At 37.7% G+C, this 27,322-nt stretch overlaps 1 protein-coding gene across 3 annotated transcripts in view; it reads right to left on the bottom strand.

Annotated features, from left to right (window-relative positions):
* Window positions 1-8,759: 8,759 nt before the first annotated feature.
* LOC139973240 (uncharacterized) overlaps window positions 8,760-27,322 on the bottom strand; it is a 66,342-nt gene continuing 47,779 nt past the window's right edge. For 2 of the 3 annotated variants that reach the window (XM_071979778.1, XM_071979777.1), the window contains 19 exons: window positions 26,378-26,619; window positions 25,835-25,985; window positions 25,156-25,317; window positions 24,480-24,589; window positions 23,692-23,811; window positions 22,577-22,668; window positions 21,425-21,539; window positions 20,980-21,057; window positions 20,057-20,196; window positions 19,309-19,484; window positions 18,155-18,238; window positions 17,238-17,356; window positions 15,522-15,637; window positions 14,256-14,457; window positions 13,438-13,642; window positions 12,629-12,803; window positions 11,849-11,962; window positions 11,030-11,273; window positions 8,760-10,288 (listed from right to left, as the gene is read on the bottom strand). In XM_071979778.1, the coding sequence (XP_071835879.1) occupies window positions 10,256-10,288; window positions 11,030-11,273; window positions 11,849-11,962; window positions 12,629-12,803; window positions 13,438-13,642; window positions 14,256-14,457; window positions 15,522-15,637; window positions 17,238-17,356; window positions 18,155-18,238; window positions 19,309-19,484; window positions 20,057-20,196; window positions 20,980-21,057; window positions 21,425-21,539; window positions 22,577-22,668; window positions 23,692-23,811; window positions 24,480-24,589; window positions 25,156-25,317; window positions 25,835-25,985; window positions 26,378-26,619 (2,678 nt within the window). In that variant the 3' untranslated portion in view covers window positions 8,760-10,255. The remainder of the gene's footprint in view (window positions 10,289-11,029; window positions 11,274-11,848; window positions 11,963-12,628; window positions 12,804-13,437; window positions 13,643-14,255; window positions 14,458-15,521; window positions 15,638-17,237; window positions 17,357-18,154; window positions 18,239-19,308; window positions 19,485-20,056; window positions 20,197-20,979; window positions 21,058-21,424; window positions 21,540-22,576; window positions 22,669-23,691; window positions 23,812-24,479; window positions 24,590-25,155; window positions 25,318-25,834; window positions 25,986-26,377; window positions 26,620-27,322) is intronic. The other variant, XM_071979779.1, reaches the window with a different exon arrangement.

The raw sequence follows: 27,322 nt of genomic DNA, 5'->3' as shown, positions 1-27,322 counted from the left end.
TTGGTGGAAAAATGATATTTAATAACCATATCTTGACGTCATTTCATATCGCATTAAGATGACTAAAACATCGTCCAATGCCACTTTTCACCCGAGAGAAGCGTCTACCGGGTGCTGGGAGTCCCTTCTGCGTATTTTGGGAGAAATTTGAGAACTTTCATTTTTGGCCCAAATATGACGATTTTGTAAGGCTATACCCTTATGATTTTGTCCGATTTTGACCAAAATCGCCACTTTTTGAATTCTTCCCAAAATTGTACCTCGGATGTGTGGCGCCCTTTGGATTCCTTTCCAGGTGACAAGAGTTGCATAAACACTGATATTTTGGTGGAAAAATGATATTTAATAACCATATCTTGACGTCATTTCATATCGCATTAAGATGACTAAAACATCGTCCAATGCCACTTTTCACCCGAGAGAAGCGTCTACCGGGTGCTGGGAGTCCCTTCTGCGTATTTTGGGAGAAATTTGAGAACTTTCATTTTTGGCCCAAATATGACGATTTTGTAAGGCTATACCCTTATGATTTTGTCCGATTTTGACCAAAATCGCCACTTTTTGAATTCTTCCCAAAATTGTACCTCGGATGTGTGGCGCCCTTTGGATTCCTTTCCAGGTGACAAGAGTTGCATAAACACTGATATTTTGGTGGAAAAATGATATTTAATAACCATATCTTGACGTCATTTCATATCGCATTAAGATGACTAAAACATCGTCCAATGCCACTTTTCACCCGAGAGAAGCGTCTACCGGGTGCTGGGAGTCCCTTCTGCGTATTTGGGAGAAGTTTGAGAACTTTCAGTTTTGGCCCAAATATGACGATTTTGTAAGGCTAAAGCCTTATGATTTTGTCCGATTTTGGCCAAAATCGCGACTTTTTGAATTCTTCCCAAAATTGTACCTCGGATGTGTGGCGCCCTTTGGATTCCTTTCCAGGTGACAAGAGTTGCATAAACACTGATATTTTGGTGGAAAAATGATATTTAATAACCATATCTTGACGTCATTTCATATCGCATTAAGATGACTAAAACATCGTCCAATGCCACTTTTCACCCGAGAGAAGCGTCTACCGGGTGCTGGGAGTCCCTTCTGCGTATTTGGGAGAAGTTTGAGAACTTTCAGTTTTGGCCCAAATATGACGATTTTGTAAGGCTATACCGTTATGATTTTGTCCGATTTTGGCCAAAATCGCGACTTTTTGAATTCTTCCCAAAATTGTACCTCGGATGTGTGGCGCCCTTTGGATTCCTTTCCAGGTGACAAGAGTTGCATAAACACTGATATTTTGGTGGAAAAATGATATTTAATAACCATATCTTGACGTCATTTCATATCGCATTAAGATGACTAAAACATCGTCCAATGCCACTTTTCACCCGAGAGAAGCGTCTACCGGGTGCTGGGAGTCCCTTCTGCGTATTTTGGGAGAAATTTGAGAACTTTCATTTTTGGCCCAAATATGACGATTTTGTAAGGCTATACCCTTATGATTTTGTCCGATTTTGGCCAAAATCGCGACTTTTTGAATTCTTCCCAAAATTGTACCTCGGATGTGTGGCGCCCTTTGGATTCCTTTCCAGGTGACAAGAGTTGCATGAACACTGATATTTTGGTGGAAAAATGATATTTAATAACCATATCTTGACGTCATTTCATATCGCATTAAGATGACTAAAACATCGTCCAATGCCACTTTTCACCCGAGAGAAGCGTCTACTGGGTGCTGGGAGTCCCTTCTGCGTATTTTGGGAGAAGTTTGAGAACTTTCATTTTTGGCCCAAATATGACTATAGCCTTATGATTTTGTCCGATTTTGGCCAAAATCGCCACTTTTTGAATTCTTCCCAAAATTGTACCTCGGATGTGTGGCGCCCTTTGGATTCCTTTCCAGGTGACAAGAGTTGCATAAACACTGATATTTTGGTGGAAAAATGATATTTAATAACCATATCTTGACGTCATTTCATATCGCATTAAGATGACTAAAACATCGTCCAATGCCACTTTTGACCCGAGAGAAGCGTCTACCGGGTGCTGGGAGTCCCTTCTGCGTATTTTGGGAGAAGTTTGAGAACTTTCATTTTTGGCCCAAATATGACGATTTTGTAAGGCCTTATGATTTTGTCCGATTTTGGCCAAAATCGCGACTTTTTGAATTCTTCCCAAAATTGTACCTCGGATGTGTGGCGCCCTTTGGATTCCTTTCCAGGTGACAAGAGTTGCATAAACACTGATATTTTGGTGGAAAAATGATATTTAATAACCATATCTTGACGTCATTTCATATCGCATTAAGATGACTAAAACATCGTCCAATGCCACTTTTCACCCGAGAGAAGCGTCTACTGGGTGCTGGGAGTCCCTTCTGCGTATTTTGGGAGAAATTTGAGAACTTTCATTTTTGGCCCAAATATGACGATTTTGTAAGGCTATACCCTTATGATTTTGTCCGATTTTGGCCAAAATCGCGACTTTTTGAATTCTTCCCAAAATTGTACCTCGGATGTGTGGCGCCCTTTGGATTCCTTTCCAGGTGACAAGAGTTGCATAAACACTGATATTTTGGTGGAAAAATGATATTTAATAACCATATCTTGACGTCATTTCATATCGCATTAAGATGACTAAAACATCGTCCAATGCCACTTTTGACCCGAGAGAAGCGTCTACTGGGTGCTGGGAGTCCCTTCTGCGTATTTTGGGAGAAATTTGAGAACTTTCATTTTTGGCCCAAATATGACGATTTTGTAAGGCTATACCCTTATGATTTTGTCCGATTTTGGCCAAAATCGCGACTTTTTGAACTCTTCCCAAAATTGTACCTCGGATGTGTGGCGCCCTTTGGATTCCTTTCCAGGTGACAAGAGTTGCATAAACACTGATATTTTGGTGGAAAAATGATATTTAATAACCATATCTTGACGTCATTTCATATCGCATTAAGATGACTAAAACATCGTCCAATGCCACTTTTCACCCGAGAGAAGCGTCTACTGGGTGCTGGGAGTCCCTTCTGCGTATTTTGGGAGAAGTTTGAGAACTTTCATTTTTGACCCAAATATGACGATTGTGTAAGGCTATACCCTTATGATTTTGTCCGATTTTGGCCAAAATCGCGACTTTTTGAATTCTTCCCAAAATTGTACCTCGGATGTGTGGCGCCCTTTGGATTCCTTTCCAGGTGACAAGAGTTGCATAAACACTGATATTGTGGTGGAAAAATGATATTTAATAACCATATCTTGACGTCATTTCATATCGCATTAAGATGACTAAAACATCGTCCAATGCCACTTTTCACCCGAGAGAAGCGTCTACTGGGTGCTGGGAGTCCCTTCTGCGTATTTTGGGAGAAGTTTGAGAACTTTCATTTTTGACCCAAATATGACGATTTTGTAAGACCCTTATGATTTTGTCCGATTTTGGCCAAAATCGCGACTTTTTGAATTCTTCCCAAAATTGTACCTCGGATGTGTGGCGCCCTTTGGATTCCTTTCCAGGTGACAAGAGTTGCATAAACACTGATATTTTGGTGGAAAAATGATATTTAATAACCATATCTTGACGTCATTTCATATCGCATTAAGATGACTAAAACATCGTCCAATGCCACTTTTGACCCGAGAGAAGCGTCTACCGGGTGCTGGGAGTCCCTTCTGCGTATTTTGGGAGAAATTTGAGAACTTTCATTTTTGGCCCAAATATGACGATTTTGTAAGGCTATAGCCTTATGATTTTGTCCGATTTTGGCCAAAATCGCGACTTTTTGAATTCTTCCCAAAATTGTACCTCGGATGTGTGGCGCCCTTTGGATTCCTTTCCAGGTGACAAGAGTTGCATAAACACTGATATTTTGGTGGAAAAATGATATTTAATAACCATATCTTGACGTCATTTCATATCGCATTAAGATGACTAAAACATCGTCCAATGCCACTTTTGACCCGAGAGAAGCGTCTACCGGGTGCTGGGAGTCCCTTCTGCGTATTTTGGGAGAAATTTGAGAACTTTCAGTTTTGGCCCAAATATGACGATTTTGTAAGGCTATAGCCTTATGATTTTGTCCGATTTTGGCCAAAATCGCGACTTTTTGAATTCTTCCCAAAATTGTACCTCGGATGTGTGGCGCCCTTTGGATTCCTTTCCAGGTGACAAGAGTTGCATAAACACTGATATTTTGGTGGAAAAATGATATTTAATAACCATATCTTGACGTCATTTCATATCGCATTAAGATTACTAAAACATCGTCCAATGCCACTTTTGACCCGAGAGAAGCGTCTACCGGGTGCTGGGAGTCCCTTCTGCGTATTTTGGGAGAAATTTGAGAACTTTCATTTTTGGCCCAAATATGACGATTTTGTAAGGCTATATACCCTTATGATTTTGTCCGATTTTGGCCAAAATCGCGACTTTTTGAATTCTTCCCAAAATTGTACCTCGGATGTGTGGCGCCCTTTGGATTCCTTTCCAGGTGACAAGAGTTGCATAAACACTGATATTTTGGTGGAAAAATGATATTTAATAACCATATCTTGACGTCATTTCATATCGCATTAAGATGACTAAAACATCGTCCAATGCCACTTTTCACCCGAGAGAAGCGTCTACTGGGTGCTGGGAGTCCCTTCTGCGTATTTTGGGAGAAATTTGAGAACTTTCATTTTTGTCCCAAATATGACGATTTTGTAAGGCTATACCCTTATGATTTTGTCCGATTTTGGCCAAAATCGCGACTTTTTGAATTCTTCCCAAAATTGTACCTCGGATGTGTGGCGCTCTTTGGATTCCTTTCCAGGTGACAAGAGTTGCATAAACACTGATATTTTGGTGGAAAAATGATATTTAATAACCATATCTTGACGTCATTTCATATCGCATTAAGATGACTAAAACATCGTCCAATGCCACTTTTCACCCGAGAGAAGCGTCTACTGGGTGCTGGGAGTCCCTTCTGCGTATTTTGGGAGAAATTTGAGAACTTTCATTTTTGGCCCAAATATGACGATTTTGTAAGGCTATAGCCTTATGATTTTGTCCGATTTTGGCCAAAATCGCGACTTTTTGAATTCTTCCCAAAATTGTACCTCGGATGTGTGGCGCTCTTTGGATTCCTTTCCAGGTGACAAGAGTTGCATAAACACTGATATTTTGGTGGAAAAATGATATTTAATAACCATATCTTGACGTCATTTCATATCGCATTAAGATGACTAAAACATCGTCCAATGCCACTTTTCACCCGAGAGAAGCGTCTACTGGGTGCTGGGAGTCCCTTCTGCGTATTTTGGGAGAAGTTTGAGAACTTTCATTTTTGGCCCAAATATGACGATTTTGTAAGGCTATACCCTTATGATTTTGTCCGATTTTGGCCAAAATCGCGACTTTTTGAATTCTTCCCAAAATTGTACCTCGGATGTGTGGCGCCCTTTGGATTCCTTTCCAGGTGACAAGAGTTGCATAAACACTGATATTTTGGTGGAAAAATGATATTTAATAACCATATCTTGACGTCATTTCATATCGCATTAAGATGACTAAAACATCGTCCAATGCCACTTTTGACCCGAGAGAAGCGTCTACTGGGTGCTGGGAGTCCCTTCTGCGTATTTTGGGAGAAATTTGAGAACTTTCATTTTTGGCCCAAATATGACGATTTTGTAAGGCTATACCCTTATGATTTTGTCCGATTTTGGCCAAAATCGCGACTTTTTGAATTCTTCCCAAAATTGTACCTCGGATGTGTGGCGCCCTTTGGATTCCTTTCCAGGTGACAAGAGTTGCATAAACACTGATATTTTGGTGGAAAAATGATATTTAATAACCATATCTTGACGTCATTTCATATCGCATTAAGATGACTAAAACATCGTCCAATGCCACTTTTCACCCGAGAGAAGCGTCTACTGGGTGCTGGGAGTCCCTTCTGCGTATTTTGGGAGAAATTTGAGAACTTTCATTTTTGGCCCAAATATGACGATTTTGTAAGGCTATACCCTTATGATTTTGTCTGATTTTGGCCAAAATCGCGACTTTTTGAATTCTTCCCAAAATTGTACCTCGGATGTGTGGCGCCCTTTGGATTCCTTTCCAGGTGACAAGAGTTGCATAAACACTGATATTTTGGTGGAAAAATGATATTTAATAACCATATCTTGACGTCATTTCATATCGCATTAAGATGACTAAAACATCGTCCAATGCCACTTTTCACCCGAGAGAAGCGTCTACTGGGTGCTGGGAGTCCCTTCTGCGTATTTTGGGAGAAGTTTGAGAACTTTCATTTTTGGCCCAAATATGACGATTTTGTAAGGCTATATACCCTTATGATTTTGTCCGATTTTGGCCAAAATCGCGACTTTTTGAATCTTCCCAAAATTGTACCTCGGATGTGTGGCGCCCTTTGGATTCCTTTCCAGGTGACAAGAGTTGCATAAACACTGATATTTTGGTGGAAAAATGATATTTAATAACCATATCTTGACGTCATTTCATATCGCATTAAGATGACTAAAACATCGTCCAATGCCACTTTTGACCCGAGAGAAGCGTCTACTGGGTGCTGGGAGTCCCTTCTGCGTATTTTGGGAGAAATTTGAGAACTTTCATTTTTGGCCCAAATATGACGATTTTGTAAGGCTATACCCTTATGATTTTGTCCGATTTTGGCCAAAATCGCGACTTTTTGAATTCTTCCCAAAATTGTACCTCGGATGTGTGGCGCCCTTTGGATTCCTTTCCAGGTGACAAGAGTTGCATAAACACTGATATTTTGGTGGAAAAATGATATTTAATAACCATATCTTGACGTCATTTCATATCGCATTAAGATGACTAAAACATCGTCCAATGCCACTTTTCACCCGAGAGAAGCGTCTACTGGGTGCTGGGAGTCCCTTCTGCGTATTCTGGGAGAAATTTGAGAACTTTCATTTTTGGCCCAAATATGACGATTTTGTAAGGCTATACCCTTATGATTTTGTCCGACTTTGGCCAAAATCGCGACTTTTTGAATTCTTCCCAAAATTGTACCTCGGATGTGTGGCGCCCTTTGGATTCCTTTCCAGGTGACAAGAGTTGCATAAACACTGATATTTTGGTGGAAAATGATATTTAATAACCATATCTTGACGTCATTTCATATCGCATTAAGATGACTAAAACATCGTCGAATGCCACTTTTCACCCGAGAGAAGCGTCGACTGGGTGCTGGGGGTCCGTTCTACGTATCCTGAGAGAAATTTGAGAACTTTCATTTTTGGCCCAAATATGACGATTTTGTAAGGCTTTGTAAGGCTTTTGTAAGGCTTTTGTAAGGTTTTGTAAGGCTTTGTAAGGCCCTTATGATTTTGTCCGATTTTGGCCAAAATCGTGGCTTAAATTGTGACTTTTATCTTTCTCCAAAATCATGTGTGAGATTGGTGGTGCTTTTCTGAGTACACGTCAGTCAATAATTATATCATAATCAGTCCCCAATCCATACATCAGTATTAGATAACATTGCATATTTGACTGATGATATTATACATAAAGATGCAGTTCTCCTAGTTCGATAAACAGACCAGTTACTCTTATTTATAATTTTCGTTTCAAGTCACGCACAATTCCATACATAGCAGTTTTAGCATTTCCCATTAGTATGTTAACCATTAATTAAAGTTTGTATGTTGGATATCTTAAGAAATATTATTTTACTTTTCAAAGCAAAACTTGAAAAGTTATGTCAACCTATAACATGTTTCATAGCACACATATCTTTGTCCTAACTTACTTTGCATATTAAAATTGGGCAGTTAGTGTTAGTATTATTACCCAGAAAATAGAAAGGAATGCCACTTGCAAAGGGTGCTATATGTTTTTACAGTGTACCTTGTTTTGAGCAAGTTTATATTTTCAGCTACTTCTTGGTACGAAAAAGATTCCAGAATAGATTGCCGTGCTCCCATGTACCCCCCCCCCCCCTGGATCCACCCTTGCCTTATTGAAAGCCAAAATTAAACACCAGCAAAATGATGACAATGTGGCAACCTTATAGAAAACATGACTTCTGAAATATTTATTTACAAGAAGTGTTATATTCCTTTGAGCATATTACATATAAGTTTTTGTGCCATTCCATTATAACAAAGTGACTCACTTAAACAATATAACTACAATGAATGAAGTTTGAAAAGGAGCTAAATGATTGCACTGCAAATTGTTCAAGGTCTAAAAATCTTAAGAAGGCTACCTTCTCAAGGTTTCATCAGGATGGAATCTTGTACACAAAAAAACCTTGGAAAGCTGTGCTTATAGATCAACTACTCCCAGCCCCTCACCCTCCTTTAACACCTCTACCTGACTCTTATAAATTTAAGTTCAAGTTGTTTTGAAATATTAAGCTATTACTACTCAATGATATGAGATGGAAATTTCTAAACATTGAAACTCTGCTGATATATATTTCTAATCAGGGTTTTCAGTCTGTGAAATATACTTGGAGAGTTGTGCTTATTGATCTCCTCCTCCAACCACCCATCAGCTACCCCCCCCCTCCCCCCACCCCGCCCTTTTCCTTAAATAAATAAAATGATCAAGGTGTTTTAAGTCTCAAGGAATTCATGTTCAATGTTATGTAAGGATGGAATCTTTTTAATACTAAAACAACTGTACATTGGTTAGATTTTCTGTCTTGTGAAATAAGCAACTTATATAGTAAGTATGCTCCCCTTCCCCTACTCCCCCACCCCTCTCTCCACTTCACTACCATCCCCTCCCTAACCCCACCCAATTTCCTGTGACTGTTAAAAACTGTTCAAATATCATGCAGTTAATACTGATAAAAACACAAAATGGATGGTCTAGTCAGTAACATTAGCATTATGCATTATATCAACTTCCAGGTCAGGAACATATAAAAAATATTATAAAATATTTAAATTCTCAAAATATGTGCATATGAGTTTCAAACAAGAAACTTTTGTGCACCTTCACATTGACAAACACCTTGACATGGTACTGGTACAGCCTCTTTCAAAGACTCATCTGCTTTGGCATTGAGAATATTTGTACCCCTTCATGTCTTAATAATATCATTAAGGGTTTAATAAAATTAACCATATCACTTTCAAAATGTGATAATAATTGAGTTAATTAGATATTCACGATGTTGAATAACCATTAGACTCTGAACAAATGTTATATTGTTACAATGCAAATCAAATGTAATTAATTAAATTATAATTCGTGATTGTCTATGAGAGAACTTTGTTTACATCATAATATTAGGGCACTTTACATAAAAACTGTTCTAAAATTGTGCTTAACTGTTCTACATTTCTCCTTTTCTCACGTCTTCCTATGCAGCAAACTCTGTGGGGATTTTGTTTCTATCCACAGCTACTCTACAGTTCCTCAGAGAACATTGCTTTGCTTGTAAAGTTAAAGTTAAAGTTTGAGGACAAAGTTTTGTTTGCACTGACCAGTAGTTATTTTGATTTTTTTGGAAAACATTTAAATGTGGTCCTTGTATTTGTATCAAAGAGAAAAATGCCAACAAACTTCTTATCTATCTACTGTTAGAAAGATTGTGTATATAAATATGTAAAAAAAATGTAAACTAAAAAAAAACAAAAATAAAATAAAATGTTTCCCATGTCTTCCTTTCACTTCATCTCTGATGAAACATCCTTCTAGATCAAAGTTTGTAACTTTTATACATTACTCTTAAAAAATGGAGAGGAAGGAAACATAAACAAACCAATATCTGGTGTTCTGTGGAATGTAAATATCCAAAAATGCTTCTTTTTGCCCTCTCTTTGGTAGTTGTTGTGAAGCTAATACATATTCATACCCTCATGTCAAGATAACATACACCACTATCCCAAAACTTAAAAAGGAAGTAAAAAAAAAATCAAATTCAGAGATTAACCTAGTGAGAATGGATGTTTTATTCGTCCATCGCTTACCTTTGGTACATCAATGTCTTCTGATATGGAGGTAAGCACTACGCAAGATACCGAGGGAAGGTACAGGATAGGTTAACTCGCAGAACCAGAACTCGCAGAACTGGCAGAACTTGCAGGAGTGATCATGGATGAAGGGGGATGAACAAGGAATGAACTTATAATATGACTTGAGGACACTTGAGATGGAATGTTTATTCATACTTGCTGTGAGCTTGCTCATTTCAAAATTAAAATAAAATAAAATAAAATAAAAAATAACATATAAAATAAATAATAAATAATAAAATTTAAATATCAGATCACGGCTGAGTCTTTGCAAAAGTCAAATCATCCTGTAAAAGAAGAAAGGAGAGAAATAACAATAAAATTATGAACAATGTTCAGTGAATTTGTGATTATTTTTTTGTGATTATTTAGATTAATTCTAGCCCTGAAGTGCTTCACAGGAAGCATAGGAAAACAGAGAAACTTGTTTTGTTATTTTCTGAGGTAAGGTGGAGGGGAGGGGGGGGGGGGTGGTATGCGGAAGAAACATCTCAATAGTTTGATAAACCTTCCTGAACTTCCTAAAAGGTAAACAACCTTTCCCAACCTTTCATCAACTTCAAGGTTACTATGTCCATTATGTCCAATAAGATGGTGTTAAAATTTAGTATTCAAAATAAAGTTGATTATTTTCTTATGTATTACTTCTTTGCTACCTCTTTCTGATTCTTTCAAACCCTTTTTCAAAGGAGGAGTCTCTTAGGTGACATTCCTGGGATCAACTAGTAGGCCTCAGAACTTGATAATATGGGATAAAGAAAAATCTATCCTTATTTACAGGAAAAATGAAGAGTGAAAACAGGGGGCCTGTCCCGGAGCTCAACCATCTCAATGCCTTTGGCTACAGTACAGATATTTGATTCCTGACATCATTGCCTTTATCCCCACACTAACCAATTATGTGTCTCTACTCCCTCATCATGTGTTTCCATCTTTCAAGTCAGTTTTCCCTTCAGATTAAATACATCTTGTTTCTTAGATTAAATACATCTTGTCTTTTAAAACTGTTAAGACTACAAACGGCTCACCATGGGAGGAGGAGGTTGCATCCTGACTTTTGATGCCATTGACTCCATCTCAGTGTCCTCCTCTAACCTTCCACTCAGGCTGAAGATGTCACTTTCTGTGTCCGATTCCTGGAGGGTGGCCATCTTTGGAGGTAAGGGAATCATGACTGATTCATCTGGCGTTGATAACTTCTGTTGGAGATAATCCTCTTGTTCCTTCCGGAGTTTCCGACGAGCTCTGCTCTCTAATCGCAATTCCTTCAGTCTAAAATGAAAACAGATCGTGGTCAAGTGATCATCTGAAACGTAGACGATTGATTTGAAATATATACAAGAAAATTAATCAAACTTTTGCAGTAATAAGGACAGGTTTAAAGCTGCAGCATCTCGTTCGGCAGTTACCACATTTAAAAATGGGGGGGGGGGGGGGCAGGGGAGGGGGGTGGGGTGGGGGCAGTGACATAATGGTTCTCAACCCCATTGCATAGGGGAATGTATTATCAATTGTCACATATGAAACCATGTCAAATCAAGTCAACAATCGGCATACACTGTTACTTTTGGAAATATTTCATCAATATGCGACACCCTTGTTAATCAGGGACAGTCATTCATGATATGCAGAGAAAATGTTGCATCATGGGAAAGTTCTGGCCAAAATGATGAAGCAAACAACAGGAGTAGACAAAAAAAATCCAATAAAGGAGCTCAAATGATAGGTAAATGATCGTTAGGTATTACATATATGTATACATGAAACAAATAAAGCACAGTCAGGCATTGAATGAATTATCTTACTGCAATGTAAGAAGAAAGAAAGACTGGATTATTATAAATAACCTTTTAGTTTGATCTGGTTTCATGAGAGTGGGTGAAGGTGCTGCTATCTCCACCACCGGTGCATCACTGATCGAGATGGCTGATGAGGAGGTGGCATCCACCACATAGGGAGACCTATACAGAATACAGAGGCAGGAGAAATGTGGCAGGTAAAGAGCAAGTTCAGCAGGAAGAAAAGACACATTCACAGAACGAAGAAAGACTTGCAGAAACAAAAATAGTATATTGAAACGGTGGCAGCAGACATGAACTTAGCACCGATATTCAGTCAAGTAAAATGTTCTATGTATCCATTTTCATATGAAGATACTGAAAAGAACAAGCATATCCAAACATGTACATTTCTGCAAGTTTTCTCTAAACCAGAGTGGCGGATGATGTCAGCTCCACTCTCTCACAGAAGAGACTCAAATCATTTGCAGACAAGTCCAAGAGATCACAAAAGTGTTAATCCGATTAAGGTTTGTTTAACTTCAATGGAACTAACTTGTTAGTTCAGAGTCTTTGACAAATATAATTTCCACATTAGGGACACAATACTTTTTTGGGCTGGGCAAATCAAGTTGCACTATTTAAAACAGTTTGCACATAAGCATGTGTGTGTATTCATATATCTGTTTTAAATTTCAATGCGGGTTTTTTTTTCTTTATGACGAAGCAAACCAGGAACTTGGAAGGAGGAAAAAGAAATGCAGTCCTTATCATAAATGATAAAATTAACAAAAAAGTTGAAAACAAAATTCAATTTTAATTGATTGCTTTGGAGAACATTTTATCTACCGTGGTTTTGGTTCATTCGTTCCAAACAAGGACATCTGCATCTTGGTATCTCTCCTGCCTACAAAACGAGGACGAGGTTTGTTCTCTGGGGACTTCAATAACTCCGGGTCCTCGTAATCATGGTCCAGCCCTCCTGAGGGTCCACCTCCATTATCATGTCCGTGACCACTTGGACCTTCAGAATAAGGTAAACAATGTTAAGTTTAATGCTTTAAGTTCGCACTACATTTCACCTCAACAATACCAACAACTAAAGAGATTCATCGCAATTCATTTTGTGGTGCTTGCTTAGAGTTCCTGATGACAAGGAATTCTTCCTTGATTTAATATTGATGTCACATCTATATAATAACTGTCTCTCATAAAAACTGTGATACCTTATCTCTTCTTTTTTTTCAGATAAATTGCAGTCACTTTTGGTTTCTGAATCCAAGCAAAGCAAGCTACACTTAGTTTGGTGGACCCTCCTTTGAAGGACACTCTATACTCAACAAAACCTGAAAGGTCTGTCAACTAACTGTTAACTGACTGTTAGTGTATAACAAACAAATAAAAAGAGTTTGATACTATTAGTGGTTTTTGAAATATTGCTTGCAATCCCCTAACCTCCCATACAGTCAGAACTAAATAATGTATGACTTTTGGTATAAGTGTTAGCCCACCCTACCCCATTCCTCCCCTCCCTCCTCATTAACCCCATTCCAATCATTACAGTATGTACAATCATTTTAACCAGCTGGCTTTCTTGTAAATAATAGATACCCCCAGATCCCCCCTCCCCCACCCCTCCCCACCTCTCCTGTGCTTACCCACACTGTTGCCTCCTTTTGCCTGTAATGTAAGCAGTGTCTGCAGTAAGTCCTTTATCGTTGAAAGATCATTCTGTATATTTTCTTTACTCTTGGTATGTTCCTCTCTGAGGTGATTTAATTCTTCCCTCAAGGTACTTATCTCGTTCAGGCTTGATTTCACTCCGAGCTTGGCCATGTCTTGTTGCATCTCCTCAAGAGATTCCTGTCCAGATATAGAACAGAAATATACAAAAATGTATACAAAACAGTATTTTGGTACAATTACATTGATAAATTGTGATATGACTCGCAGCTATGCTTAGTACAAAAGTTCCGGGGCTTCATTTTTCCATTTGTTAGACCAGAAATTTACCTACTGTCATAGTTTTAATGAGTAAGCGGTCTTGTTTACATCCAGTTTTGGTCTCCTTTGATATTATCATTTTTAAGCTTGAAATTCTCTTCCCTGGAAAGTATAGAACTCCTCTCCATTGACATTAGTTAGTGCTAACCCCACAGGACAGACACAGACGATACATCTACACATGAGGAGGCGTCCACATATGAGGAGGCAACTGCCTTACAAGATATCATTGCTTTGACTGCTGTTCTTGGATTATAATATTGACTAATTTGGCACTAACCCCACCCTCTATTCCACCCCTCCTCCTCCCCTCCCACACACATGTTAACATAGGCCATCATGACTGCATGAACATGAAAGGATGTTAAATTTCATGTTCACTTGCTAGGGAAAAACATGCTCCCCACCCCCCCCCGCCCTCCCCCCCCCCACAATCCCAGACAGATGAAGAGCAGCAGAAGGCATCACAAACCTTTATCTGGAATGTCATGAGTTTGAGTTCTTCTCCATCCTCGCTTATGACATCATCATCATAAAACAGCGCCTCTGGACTACAATTCTCATGAATGTATCTCCTCATTTTTTTCCTCTTCTTCTTGGGCATTCCTTCCTCAATATTCAAGATGATGGAGGCTTGCTGCATCACAGCATTGGAGGTAGCGTTGTCATATATCCTACCAAGTTGTACAGAGAAGACAGAGTAATGCCTTAATGATGTAATAATTCAGTTTATGTATGGACAGATGTGTGAAGTGGGGTAGGTAAGATGGGTCACCAGGGTGAGTGTGGGAGGATGGGGGAAAAAGGAGGAAGAAGGAGCATAGGGGTAGGGAGAGGGGATAGGGGCAGGGAGAGGGGGTAGGGAGAGGGGTAGGGAGAGGGGGTATAGATAGGGATAGGGAGAAGGCATAGGGGAAGGAAGAGGGGCATAGGGGTAGGGGTAGGGAGAGGGGATAGGGGTAGGGAGAGGGGGTATAGGGGTAGGGAGAGGGGGTATAGATACTAGATAGGGGTAGGAAGAGGGGCATAGGGATAGGGAGAGGGGGCATAGGGGTAGGGATGTAATCTACAATTAACATTAAAATAGCCAAAGCACTGGGACATTACATTTAATCATGGCTACACATGTAAGATAGCCAATTGGGGGGTGGGGATAGTTTCTTGGGGGTGGGGGTGGTATGAGGGGAGGCAGAGTATATATAACATCTTTTTTAAATCAAATGTTCCAATGCTGTGATACATTACATCATACATCAATAAATGTGACTGCAACTTCAGTGTACTTTTCTATGCTGATGTTTTCAAACTTGAACCATGTATTGTGGTACTTGTAAACAAGTCATATCACAGTTTGGAATACACAATTAAACTAGAATGATTATTCTTTTACAAGTGTCACGATACCTGGTTCAACTTTCACAAACATCAGCATCAGAAAGTACACTGAATCGACAATTCCAGCAATACTGAAAAACATCACAGGATTGGTTTACATTGCAATTTGCAGGTGTGCCCTAAGGACGAACTGTCCTTGTTAGCTCGTCCAACTGGAAAATTGGTCAGGAGAAATAGTTGACAGTTCAATAGAAGGTCTGACAAAGAGTGAGTTAACTCTGGATTGGAATAGTGTGTCCTACTGTGAACCTCACAGAGCAGTCTTGGTTCTTCAATTAAGTATATAAATGCGGCCAAAAAGGAGGGGCCTCTAAAATTAAGACAAGCTTTATCTCTGACTCACCTTTGGAAAGTGTTGGACAACAATGCAATGAAGAGATTGATACAGAGAATGGCAGACAAGAACAGAAAAGTCGTACACAGGATGTATGTCATTACTACATCGACTTCCCGCATTTCCTGAGAAGAAATAAATTATAAAAAAATTGATAAAATACAGTGAGCAATACACCTCCAGTTTGTCATATACTTTGTAAAAAAAAATCAAACTTGAGAAGAGAACATTAATGTTTAGCTAGAACAGGATAGAAAGCAAAGACATCAACATGGTGACTATTCCTATACAGCCTTCTTAGCTTTGGGGTGTGAGGGTGGGTGTGGGGAGGGGAGGGGGAGAGTATGGCATGCAGAAGCCACCGTACACTTTGTGTAAACATAAGCTACAACCATTTTTCATCATATAAGTGTCATACCAAAGTTATTCATTAACTTGACTAGTCACGTTTCATTTGAACAATAAAATAAACATTAAAACAAACATTAATTTTTCCGGTTTAGCTATTTTCTATGCGATTATTACTTGTTCATAAAAGTGTCTGGTTGATGAAATGTTGGGAATGAAATCAAGATTATTAATGACTTGCTTATCAGTTTTCACTAATAGGATATATATATAAGACTTTGTAAATGCAATTTTATTTGAGTAATAATGCATAGGGTTTGATCAAATTATTGACCAAATGAAAAACGGCTACTTCCAAACTCTATCAATTAATGCCATCAGTTACTAGTCGCGAATATTTAGCACCCTATAAAATTGCTGTTTTTCAAAAGTACTTTACTGGAAATTCTTGTCCTTAAACTTATTCCTGACATCTAGGATTGTTAGAATAGATAATGAAACTTCTCAGTCCAGATAACTTCAATTACAGTAACAGTAAAATGTTTGTCAAGATTTGCATTGTTTTAGGTAGTCATGACTACAGTCCCAAAAATTTCAAGTAAACGAACCGAAAAAGATTGTTAAATTCTTCCCTGTAGTGATAATACAGTGACTTGAATCCAGGACTTGACTCATGTCAGGAAGATCACTGGCTGTGACTCATTTTATCCTTAAAGAACTATGGACACCTAGCTAATATGCCACATATTCAGTATTCATTTGTTGTGTGGGATAATCTCATTCAAAATCTGTTGAAATTTATTGAAACACTCCTTTCGTTTCTAAGACACATTGATAAATATGGGAAACTCATTAAATATGTGCAAACTATGATGTGGACTGTTGTGTATTGGGCAATACTGATGGACCCTTAACTCTACCTGGATTTTCTACCTATGAAAATGTCCCTGATTACATTTCAGTCATTTCTAGAGTATAAGGCAGTGGCCGAGCTAGGGGTATTGGTCAGGGGGGGCGAGAATGGTCTGTAGGGGCGCTTTTGACACTATCTAAGCGGAGCGCCACCACTGGTTAGCGTGGAGCGTACAGAATTGTATTTAGTAAAGATACTCCCTAGATGGCTGGAAATGACCCTTTCCGGGCCTTGCTCATTTGCAGATAAACGAAGAATAAATAGGTGTCATCGTCAACAAAATGTGACAAATGTCAATAGGTAGACGAGAGCGCAATAAAAAAGTCAATAATCGCAAATAAGTAAAAAAAGGTAAAAAGCTGAAAAGGGCGCCAGCAGTCCATTTGAGTCAGGGGGGGGCATCCGCCCCCCCCTGACTGTTTGGACGCTCCGCCACTGGTATAAGGGCATCAGGGTTTACTTACATCATACTGGTATTCGTCCACAAGGGTAAGACGGAACAAGCTGTAAGTGAGTTGGTCAACTGTGGCCATGCTGGTCACATTACCTTGACCTCCACCGAAGGTCATCCAGAAAGCAAAGCCTGGACAAAATAGAAGAAAAAAGGGAAGAAAAATGAAGCTCAAAACTGCAACTTGAATCTGACAGAAAATAAATTCCATGAAAAAAATTGTAACTAAGAAAACTGTTTCAAAACTAATTCAAACAAATGGTTATACAATATTTAAATTGATATGGTTCATAATTGTTGTTTTTGAAAGCAAACCAGAAGTCCAAACATATGCTGTGACTCTCATGGGATCATGTCCCCATTCATCGCTAGTCTGTTTCTTCTGGACTATACCATTCAATAATAGGTTGGTGTCGAGTTTAACAATGGTAAAAGGTCGGTATAGGTTAGGGATTAACAATATAAAATGATATGAATTCACTAAATGAAATAGATTAGGAATGTGAAGTGTCGTACTCAGAATATTTTGAGTATGACAAAACACCCCTACTTAATAGTGGAATATTCCGACCGGCAACGAATTGAACATGATCACTCTCTTGCAAACACTAGCAATAAGCTTTATATAGTTTGTGGTCACAGATTAGCAATACTTATCACATTGTATAGTTAAACAGCTGCCTCTAATGAGGAAATCACATAAAGTAATCATGTGTATGTTGAAAAAGGACACAAAGAATTGTGACTCAAAGATAAGCTTTATTAAGAACAGTTGTAAAAGGAATTTTGGGAGACGTTGTCAACTATCTGACCTTCAAAAACCACCAAGGTCATTCAACAAAGTAGGAACATCAAGCTCTTTGTGGTTTCATCTTTTCCTTGATCTAGATTTTGTCCTACATTTAGACTTGTCCCACATTAAGGACTCACCGAATGGAATGAAAAACTCAAAGTACAGAAATCCAAAGATAGCAATGTCCTTGACAATCAGTCCCAGCATCACAATGAAAGGCCCTGCAAGGAAGAAAGTCAACAAGGACAATTATTAGACTGAATGATATCACATTGTATAACAATATCCTGCATATTGAGAATTCAAATGAAAGAGAAAAAACAAAAAAAAAAGCAGGAAGATAATTAAAGAATATATATCATCAAAGTGAGGAACCCTTTTTTGTGGTTTTGGATTATTTCTTCTATTTTTCCATATCACATACAAGTCAAAATGCCGGTGATATAAGAAAGGTTAGCTTTCTGTGTTTTTAATGGAAATCTGATTGTTTGTGTCAATGAAAAGCCGCACAAACATGCTGAACTTAACTTAACTGAACACTATATTTACTCATTTGAAAATTCAACACACTGAATTATGAACATTGAATCAAGTTGAGTTGGGACAATCTTTTCTATACTGTAATGTCATGTCCCGCTTCAGAGCACTCGTGTTGTCAGTACGAGCAGTATGAATATCATGTTTCTATCAGATCAAGATTAGGAACTGTTTGTACTGACAATACCAGTGCTTTGAGAGCATGATATTGGAGGACGGTTAGAGAGATATAAGCATTAGGAAATTGTCCCAACTGGCTAGATTGAATATTGAATAACTTGATTATTCAACAGTGCATTTTTGAATAACTGAATATTCAACTCTCTACTATTCTTTGACATACAGTATATCTCACAGTGAAATGTCAAATACATAATATACTTAACATTTCTTTTAACAAATAAATCTAGTATTGGACAGGATCCAACCGTATCAATAATTAAACAAAAGTAATGCAACAAGGGCCGTAAAGTAGAAATGACCCTATTATGTAATTTTGAAGGCCAAGCATCACACAGACAGAAGTCTTTGGTTTAATCTCAAACTTATCTGACTTGCATCACGTAATGCCTTGTTCCTCAACACAATCTCATCTTTTTTTATCATGAGTGCCTTTTCTTTCCAGAGCACCTTTTCTTTTAAAGCTTTGTTTATGGATTAACATAGTCTGCGATATATGTGCTAATTCTATTTTATTACATTGAAATACAAAGAACCATTGGGTGATATTCTAAGGGGCCAAAGGTCAGCTTACCAAGAGCTCTGAAACCTCTCATAACTTTCATGGACCGCAGCCAGACAAAGATAATTACGATGGATGCAACATTTTTAACTATTCTTGAGACCAAAAGGCTCGGAACAAACGTGAGCACTGTGGTGACCACCGCAAGACCCATCAGGGATAAATAGATAAACCAGTCAAAGTAATTCCTGTGGGAAAAACAATGAAAATATCACACTTGATAATTGATCTAATACTAATGATAGTGCTAAGTGTCACAGGGCAGACTAAAATCAGATTGAGTGGTACTGCTAGTGCTAAGTAACACACTGCTGACAACCATAAGATTTGTCAGGGATAAGAATAAACCAGTCGAAGTAATTTCCACAGAAAGTAAGATAAATACCAAGCTGATGATTATACTACTAAAAACCATCAACACATAATACATCAACACATAATACATCAACATATAATCCATCAACATATAATCCAGTCATATTTATGTCCACAATATGTCAACAAGTTATTCCATTCTTGTAACAGGGTTGGCATTGCATTTAGCGGTCACTTCTGCATGTTAAGGTCAGATCTCACTTCTTCATGGTGAGTTATAACTATGACTATGTTCACTGTGTATATATATATATATATATATATATATATATATATATATATATATATTTATATATATATATATATATATATATATATATATATATACATATATATATATATATATATATATAACACAATATATCCAAGACTTTACTCAACCTACCAAAATTCTGAGAAATATCTTGGTGATTGTTGGTTGATATTCTTAATCTCTTGTAGAAGGTAAGATTCCTCCTGCGGCCATCTTGGATGACAAAACTTCATGTCCTTTTCAACCTCGTTTGTCCTCCACTCCTTCCATTTCTAAGAAACAGAGTACATTAAATTGTGAGATCACCAGGACACATTGGGATGGGATGTCCCGATATTAAAATAAAAAATGTGTGGATGATCCAGTTTCCTATAGTTACATTTGGGTAAGCTAATGTAAACCAGTGTATTGTACTTGCTTTAATGTGTTTAATATGATAAAATACTGTACTACTTCAGCAGTTACTAGTCTGTGTGTTTCTACCACTCTTTGAGCTGCAAGATATTGGCACTCTATATTTGTCACTGTAGGATTGATCGATACATTGATTGATCAATTTATTATATGACTGGAAGATTCATATATTGGTTGGTGGAATGATAGATAGATTGATTGACTAATTGACTGGTTGATTGACTAATTTAATGATTTATTGAAAGATTCTTTATTGGTTGGTTGATTGATAATTTGATTAACTTAATGACTGATTGGTTGCGTGATTAATTTAATGATTCATTGATTGATCAGTTGGTTGAATAATACTGATTAATCAAATGATTGTTTCCTTAATTGAGTATTCAGAAAGCCACTTGACGATATTTGAGTGTAATTCTTCAATTTTGGGAATTATATAAAATAAAAATATCAAGCCTAGCAATAAAGTAGAAAGTATGAAAAGAAAATTTCAGCAGAAGAGCAGTTTCTATTATAATAATAATAATACATAATTTTTATATAGCACCAAACAAACTATGAAGTAATTCTTGTAGCGCTTAACAAATAATAACAATTATACATATATGCTTTGGTGAAAAGATACAATATTATGAACTCACCTTAAACTGTTTCTTGGAATTGTAGAATTCTAACAGCTCCAAGTAAATTTGACTTATCGTCAACAAAACTGCCACACACTGTAAACAAAGAACAAAGTAACTGTCTTGCTCAGTATTAACAAAAACAAGATGACTAAGAATGAGGGATTAAAGGTGTGTGTGTGGAGGGGGGTGGGGGAGGGTGGGAACATATTTTAATACAACTGTTGCAACCACAATATTCAAACTTGAAGCCATGTCTCTCACTTCTATCCTTAAGCATCACTAAGAAACTACTGATTATGCAGAAACAATTCAAATTCTTGGTTTGCCCAAGAAAAATAGCCAGTGGCCTGCATATTAAAGACTTTATTCATGAAAGCTGTTTTTTAAGTATGCAACTGTCATATAAGTAGGCTTTCTATGAATCAAGCCAAAGAACATCGAATAAAAACCAGAAACTTACAGAGATGGCTAGTTTAAAGTAATCTTTTCGTAAGTCTGAGTCCAGGGATACAGCCAGGCCAGTCCAAAGGAAAATGAAAATCAAATTCAAAACGACTTGTTTACAGATACCCCACCTGGAAAACAACCAGAAAGTCAAATGACTTAGTGATTCCTTGCCAATATGAGAAGAATCTTTAGTTACAAGATTTTCCAATGATCTGAATTGCTGAGCAGAAATGGCACGTCTTGCAGAATTGATTAATTCGTACCTATGCAAAGAGGACTGAAGGTCAACCAAACAAACTTCAGAATTATTTTGACTGTAACCTGTACTAGACCTTACATGACCTTTGACCCCAAGGGAAACTGTAGTCATGTATTAGCAAGGGCTATGTACATACCAAGTTTGCAGTTCAAGAAACTTCTGAAGATATCACATTTTCAAAGTTATCAGACTTTGCCATCTCTTGACCTCAAATGAACTTTGACCTCCATGAAAAAGAATTGGGATCATCTGCTTACCAAGGGCTACCAACATACTAAAGTTACTTCTTGAAATATCCTGTTTACAAACCAAGGCATCACATACTCACACATACATACACACACACACGCCATCACCATCGCATAGATTCCTTCGGCCTTCGGCAAGGAATAAAAAATAGAGAATGTTATATGTGGGGTAAAGATAAAGTATCATAATAAATACAATTTACTTTTATCTGAAGAATATCAAAAATGTGATTAAACCTCAAATAAAAGATAACTAATAGCAGTGTTATTTAACCGTTTCCACAATTCTCACCCCTTAGAGATTGAAAAAAAAATGTCCACTCTCCTTCACCAGCTGTGATGAACAATTTTCACGGTAGGGGAGGGGTCTTCTTTCTGGTTTATGCCCATGGCATCATACCCCCCCTCCTCTACAGTCAACCCTTGAGCTCCCACTCTGATTTAAATAAATATTTATAATTTCATATAAAATGAGAGAGCATTGTCATATGAAAGATTTTACAAGAATGGATGCACAATACTTCAACACCACACAACACTATTTCAAGTTATCATTCAGTACCAATGTTTCTTCATTTGCATAAAACCTTGCCACTATCTAGCTACTTGAGAAATATTTCCCATTATGACTTTGTTTGAGCATAAAATGGTGACTTACTTGCCAAACTTTCTCCATTTGATGTCGATTAGTCGTTGAATGACAGGATGCATAATTAGCTCCAGCTGGTTGAATTGGACGATCACTGACATCTAGAAATAAAAGCAAAATGAAAAAAAAAAACTTGAGAAAAAACTTATTACTACTGTTTGTGTTCTTAATTCTCTAGGTTCCTTATAGTCAACCTCATATACTGCAGGTGATTATCCCTATACATCCTATAAAATATGACCCTAAATTATTTACAAACCATTTATCAATGATACTTACTGCTTATAGTCAACCTAATATACTGCAGCTGATTTATCCCTATACATCCTATAAAATATGACCCTAAATTATTTACAAACCATTTATCAATGATACTTACTGCTTATAGTCAACCTAATATACTGCAGCTGATTTATCCCTATACATCCTATAAAATATGACCCTAAATTATTTACAAACCATTTATCAATGATACTTACTGCTTATAGTCAACCTAATATACTGCAGCTGATTTATCCCTATACATCCTATAAAATATGACCCTAAATTATTTACAAACCATTTATCAATGATACTTACTGCTTATAGTCAACCTAATATACTGCAGCTGATTTATCCCTATACATCCTATAAAATATGACCCTAAATTATTTACAAACCATTTATCAATGATACTTACTGCTTATAGTCAACCTAATATACTGCAGCTGATTTATCCCTATACATCCTATAAAATATGACCCTAAATTATTTACAAACCATTTATCAATGATACTTACTGCTTATAGTCAACCTAATATACTGCAGCTGATTTATCCCTATACATCCTATAAAATATGACCCTAAATTATTTACAAACCATTTATCAATGATACTTACTGCTTATAGTCAACCTAATATACTGCAGGTGGTGAATGTACATCCCATCAAATCTTCAAATTTATTGACAAACCATTTAAGGTTGATACCTATGGATGTTTTGTAACCTCGACTCTGAGTGGTTTGAGATTTGTAGATTCGCTGTATAGTTGATGTAATTATAATGTTGGTGGTTACATCCATCCATGGTCAGAAATCTTACCCATTAAGTCATACACAAACCAGTTAACAACGATGATACTTACAGCTGTTTTGTTCCTTGGCTCTGGGTCATCCGGTTTTGTCGGTTCTATATAATTGATATCATAATACTGGAGACGGTTTGCACGGTCCAGCTTGTGAAACTGATCCAGAGCAAGCTTGGCCTGAAATACAAAAGAGCAAATATTTCACTGGAATTTAAGATGTTGGATCAAACCTTGTATTTCTGTAAGGCATTTAGAGTTGAATCACAAAGAAAATACTATTTGCATGTATGTCAACTTCCCATAAATCCAATAAAGAATTATCAGAATTTCTTTAATTTGCTTCCTTTTTGCTTTCAGCAAATTACAGTTTTCAATTATCAGTTTGAAGCAGTGCTTTGCAATGTGCTTGTAACTTATCAAAACTTACGAAAACTGCAGACTCTCTGATGCAAGAATAAAATTTAACAGACATTTCTCAGCTAAAACAATGGCGACAACAAAATCGTTCAAATGAAACTCAAAGTACAGCAGCGTAAACACTAGACATTTAAAGTAATACCAACAGTGATCTTGAGAACAAGGTATGCCCCCTCCCTCCCCCCTCCCCCCCCTCCCCCCGAGGAATATAATTTTATCCGCCCCTGTTCTGAAGCTTCATTAATTCCTTAAGTACATTATGAAAATATTCTTTATCCCAAATTTTCCAGACCCATAAATTGACTCTGATCCTTGGGGCTGTACCCACTTACTACCTCTTATCAGGTCTGAGTGCTAATACTAGACAGATCTGTCCTTTGGTGGTTAGGCTTAATAGCCTACTACATTACTTGCTATATCAAACTCACCACAGCAGGCATTTTGGTGATCATTAATACCAAGGCTGTCTGTCCAGCAATGTCGCTATCAGATGCATCTGCCCCAAGCTGAAGGAGAAGCTTGGCTGTTTCGCTGCGATCTACACAAAAGACAGAATGACACCGTCGATGCTTTCAAATTATATGAACAATCGGTTGAATGGCCATAACGTTTGGATGTTATAGGGATACTTAATTAGAGAGAGCGGTGTTACTATGGATGTGGAGGGGAATGGAGCAATTTGCATTCCTGCTTCACTCCTCCTCTAGACCACCTTAACTTGCAAAACTTGTTATTTACACCTCTTAATTTAATTCTCATCAAAACAGCCTCACATGCCTCCCCACTCCCCCCCCTCCCAACACTGTGTCCATATGACGCACCTTCCCCTCTTCTGTCCCCCATCCAGCCAAACACATTTATATCCGCATCCCTTATTTGTGAAAACATTTTTCGAAAGTTTACTTTCTAAAAAACGTAGCAATTTGATAGAACATGTTGTCTTTTTGGACTTACTTTTTATAACCCTTCCCTTACCTAGAAATAAACAGTGATAAATAATGTGTTTTTTTGTTAACATCATTAATTATGTTTCATTTAAAGTCATGACACCCTCTTTATCTTCCTCTTTCCCTCTCTCCCAACAACAAGGATGACCATTGATACCTAATTCTGCAGCGACCTGCAGTGGCGTCCTTTGCTTGTAATCTCGGCTGTGTAGGTTGGCCTTCATTTTAACAAGCAACTTCAAAGCCTCGCATGCATCGTTTCTGGCAGCATAATGTAGCGGTGTCTGGTTCTCTCCTTTGGTACAACATTCAATGTCAGCTGGTGAAAGAACATGAATGGGAGCAATGAATAATTTAAATGTTTATAGGAAATTATAATCAACAGTGGACAGATGTACATCAACCACTGTCTACAGGACGCACAGATAGCAGACGACACTTTACATTCAGTGAGTGCAATATCATGTACAGTCACTACATTAATGTATCCAGTACTAGGCCTATCATGTATTTTCATTGATTATCAAATCGATTGCACCATAGGCTAACACACACCTCATCTTCATTCTTTCTCATTTACTCTTTGTGGTTAGGCACCATGTTTAAAGTAAGAAGCTGAGGGGGCTGCAGCTTCATGCAGCCAGACTGAGTAGGGTATATAACCTATTGTCCTCCACAGCCTTTTCTCACATAATAGGCATTGCAGCCTCTCTGCAGAGATAATCTCTATTGTTTAATATTGAGTCATCGTAGCTGAGCAGGATACTGCAGCTTTGTGTTCTTCTTTCTTTTTACATGGTGCTTTCATAATTTGTCATTTTAAGCATTTTTTTTACCTCCTCTTTCCAAAAGTAGTTTGATCATATCCGGGTAGTCGACTGCTGCAGCAACGTGCAGGGGAGTCCGGCCGTAAGCGTCACATTGGTTTATATCAATACCTTGGTCTATTAAAAATTCAGCTATTTCTACTTCCCAGGTTCTAGCAACCTATTCAGGTTGAGAGGGGGAAGAAACAAAGAAAGACAAATGGAAACCAAATAGTGACATACAGTTACATTAAAAGTCTTTAGTGCAAATCCCAACAGACACATTTGTTTGTCATTGAAGTATATAATTTTATCATTGAAATGTTCATTATGAATGCTGTAAAGTTTTTCATATTTTCATGAAATGATACATTCTGTTGCAGTTGGTCATTTACTTTAAATGACTTCTCAAATTGATTCAAATATCAATATATTGGTGCAACCTGACAGCAGTGATAGTGCAGCTCTTTAACAAAACTTTTGACACAGTGCCTATTCAGATGCTCTTAGTCCCTCCACCATGATCTCATCCCCTCCCCTCCCCCCCCCGCCTTAGATTTGAAAGGTCCTCACCTCATGAAGTATATTCTGTCCAAACCTATCTGTACAGTTGATGTTTGCTCCCTTTCGGACTAGATCTTCGATATGATCCAGGTCCACTTGTATGTCTGGGTCATCTGATTTTGCCAGACCAGCAAAGTAGCCAATCAAGTCCTTGTTACGATCGCTGAGGTTGGACATCGACGCTGAGTTTGGGTCATCTATTCCTGTCATGGTTGAGGCTGCAGAGTTGAGTTTGTAGTTGGAAAAACCACCTGGAAATAAATGCAGATATTTCCAATAGAGTATACCACTTTCTCTTCATACAAGGGTGGTGGGAGGGGGTTATACCTGGGACAGACAGTTGGTAAAGATGATGTTAGGTTAAGTTGGTAAAAGCCATAAAATTGGTAAAGTTGGTAAAGTGAAGATGGGGCTAACCATAAAGTTACCTCTAACTTCGGATCCTCCTTCCATTTTGTACTACAAATTCCAGTATTTGAATGTTTCTCAGTAAAGAGACACATTTTAATTACTGTATACTTTGTTCGTAATTTCTCACAACAAGGCACTTTTTCAGTTTGTAATTTTTATAACAATATGGCACATTTCAAACAACAACTGGGCAGGTTGTTATCACAAAAACTGAACAAAGTACCGCTTACAAGTGGCAACTGTAAATTATTATAACAGAGCATTTTTAGGCTTGTCCCCTATGCCTCAGCTGGAATCACAATCCCTAATTTTATGATAACTTTGAATTTAGCATAATTTATTAAAAGCAATATGGACATTTCTCCGCTACCTTTGCAATAATTTCCTTTCCTACTTCAATTAAGCTACTTCCTGATCTGAATCACTATGTATATCTTCAACCCCTCAACCCTACCCCTCCACCCCCCCCCCCCCTCCTCCCTTCTTTTCTTCTGGACAGATAATTTCCCCATTTGTGTCATCATCTCTATTTCATATATCAAA

Source organism: Apostichopus japonicus, chromosome 9 (assembly GCF_037975245.1).
Source record: "Apostichopus japonicus isolate 1M-3 chromosome 9, ASM3797524v1, whole genome shotgun sequence".
Classification (NCBI taxonomy): domain Eukaryota; kingdom Metazoa; phylum Echinodermata; class Holothuroidea; order Aspidochirotida; family Stichopodidae; genus Apostichopus; species Apostichopus japonicus.
Note: the sequence above shows the minus strand (reverse complement) of the source record. Positions and strands in the feature narration are given on the sequence as shown.